The sequence below is a fragment of the Etheostoma spectabile genome, unplaced genomic scaffold (assembly GCF_008692095.1).
Source record: "Etheostoma spectabile isolate EspeVRDwgs_2016 unplaced genomic scaffold, UIUC_Espe_1.0 scaffold314, whole genome shotgun sequence".
Taxonomy (NCBI): domain Eukaryota; kingdom Metazoa; phylum Chordata; class Actinopteri; order Perciformes; family Percidae; genus Etheostoma; species Etheostoma spectabile.
In genome coordinates, this window is record NW_022605583.1 from 387,572 (window position 1) to 389,614 (window position 2,043).

General features: G+C 41.1%; 1 protein-coding gene across 3 annotated transcripts in view; it reads left to right on the forward strand.

Annotated features, from left to right (window-relative positions):
* Window positions 1-2,043, forward strand: part of ganc (glucosidase, alpha; neutral C) — a 48,521-nt gene that overhangs the window by 39,000 nt on the left and 7,478 nt on the right. For all 3 annotated transcript variants that reach the window (XR_004331146.1, XM_032511015.1, XM_032511016.1), the window contains exons 15-16: window positions 198-294; window positions 395-496. Coding sequence is in view for 2 of the 3 variants with exons in the window: in XM_032511015.1 (XP_032366906.1) it covers window positions 198-294; window positions 395-496 (199 nt within the window). In the remaining variant the exon portion in view is untranslated. The remainder of the gene's footprint in view (window positions 1-197; window positions 295-394; window positions 497-2,043) is intronic.

Consider the following 2,043-nt stretch of genomic DNA (forward strand, 5'->3'; position numbering starts at 1 on the left):
TTTGTTTTGGTTAAAATCAACAAATAATCGTGAGAATAATCACGATCAAAATTTTGATAAAAATAATCGTGATTATCATTTTGGCCATAATCGTACAGCCCTAGCGTGCAACTTAACTAAATGACGAGTGATGAGTTATTAATAAAGAGCATTGAAATAATTACTGCCTTATGGTTTTTTTTCTTTTTTGCTCACAGCACATGGCAACAGTGGAGGGCCTAATCACTCGCTCAGGGGGCGTAGAGAGACCTTTTGTCCTTTCACGCTCTTTCTTTGCCGGGTCACAGAGATTTGGTATGTTTTTGAAATAAAAACAGTAAACTCAACCCACTTTGCTGTCTTCATGGTTGAATCCATAGCTGACTGCTCGTTGTGATTGATGTTTGGAATGCAGGAGCAATATGGACAGGGGACAACGTTGCCAGTTGGGAGTACCTGAGAATCTCCATCCCGATGCTTTTGTCTCTAAGTGTAGCAGGGATCGCATTTTGTGGAGGTGAGCGCGGTATACTGTGTGTACTGTATATGGTGGATTGATTTCTTTTGTTATTAAAATCACAACTACTGTTGACTGCTTTGAGAGACAGAAATACTGGACGTTATTTGGCAAGACAAAATATACTTTCTACATTGAAGGTCCTATGACATGCTGCTTTTTGGACGCTTTTATATAGACCTTAGTGGTCCCCTAATACTGTATCTGAAGTCTCTTAAACCTGCCTTTTTCATCATGTTCATGTTGCTGCTCAAAGATTGCTTTTGTTTCTCAAATTGAACAGAGTTTGAGAACCGCAGCACACAGAGAGCAGACGGTGAGGGGAATTGTCAAAAAAGTATCCTGGAAATGTACTTGATCCAGACTACCTCTGTACAGGTTCCTGTTGTCCAGCGTGGCGGCTCGGTGGTCTGCATCAGCAGAATGTGGCTCCTGTACAGCTGACCTCCAGCAGCTCCCCTCTCCATCACTGTGGCCCTCGACTCTCAGGTACGGATGCAGGAACGTGGTTCCTGTTGATATAACAGTTTCTTAAGCACATGAAACCAGGGGGCTATTGCACAAAATCAGGATAAGGGATTAAGTCGGGATATTCAAACATCCTGGATAAATTAAGCCTGGACTTGGTTGGTTGCACAAAACCAGGTTGAATTAAACCCAGCCAAGTAACCATGGAGATGTGTTTTTTGCAGTAAACAGCCAGGCTAAAATTAATCCCGGAGTCTTATGTGTTAAATCATCGTCGTTTTGATTCAAAATAAACGTGTTTAACAATTATTCCGTTGTTTTCTGAATGTGTTCTGCTTATTTATATTAACATGCATTACTTGGCACTATTACTTTGATTTAAATTAAAACTATTGCAGTTGCTTAGATGGTTAGAAATGGTAGAATGTTACACTGGCACCGGAGATTAGGACAATGCAGCCATATTCCCAGATGATAACTGGTCCGAGACCATTACATTCATTTTTCACATGACCAATTTCATTTTCTTGTTGATTGTCCTTTCTAATAAGTATAGTTTGTGTTACTCCTTAATATGTAGCCTATGTTTTTATTAGTATTAGTATCTTACTTTGGTTTCATAACCTTTGCTATTTTAGTCTCACATCACTGGACCAATACTTGGCCTATAGTGTAGTATACATCCTCCCTCAGGGACCGCCACAATGCTTCTTAAAGGTCCCATGACACAGTGGTATTTGGACGCTTTCATATAGACCTTAGTGGTCCCTAATACTGTATCTTAAGTCTCTTTTATATAGACCTTAGGGTCCCCTAATACGTATCTTAGCCTTAGTGGTCCCCTAATACTGGATCTGAAGTCTCTTTCTCAAAATTCAGGTGGAGGGGGGAGTTGAAGGGTGGGGGTGTAGCATCGACCAACTGCCATGCTTTGCTTGTCTGAAAGCCATGTCTCTTTCTCATGGACTGGCCAAATTCTCTGGATGGGCAGAGAAAGGGAGGTAACATTGCTCCTTATGATGTCATAAGGGGCAAGCTTCCAGATCAGCCCATCTGAGCTTTCATTTTCTCAAAGGCAG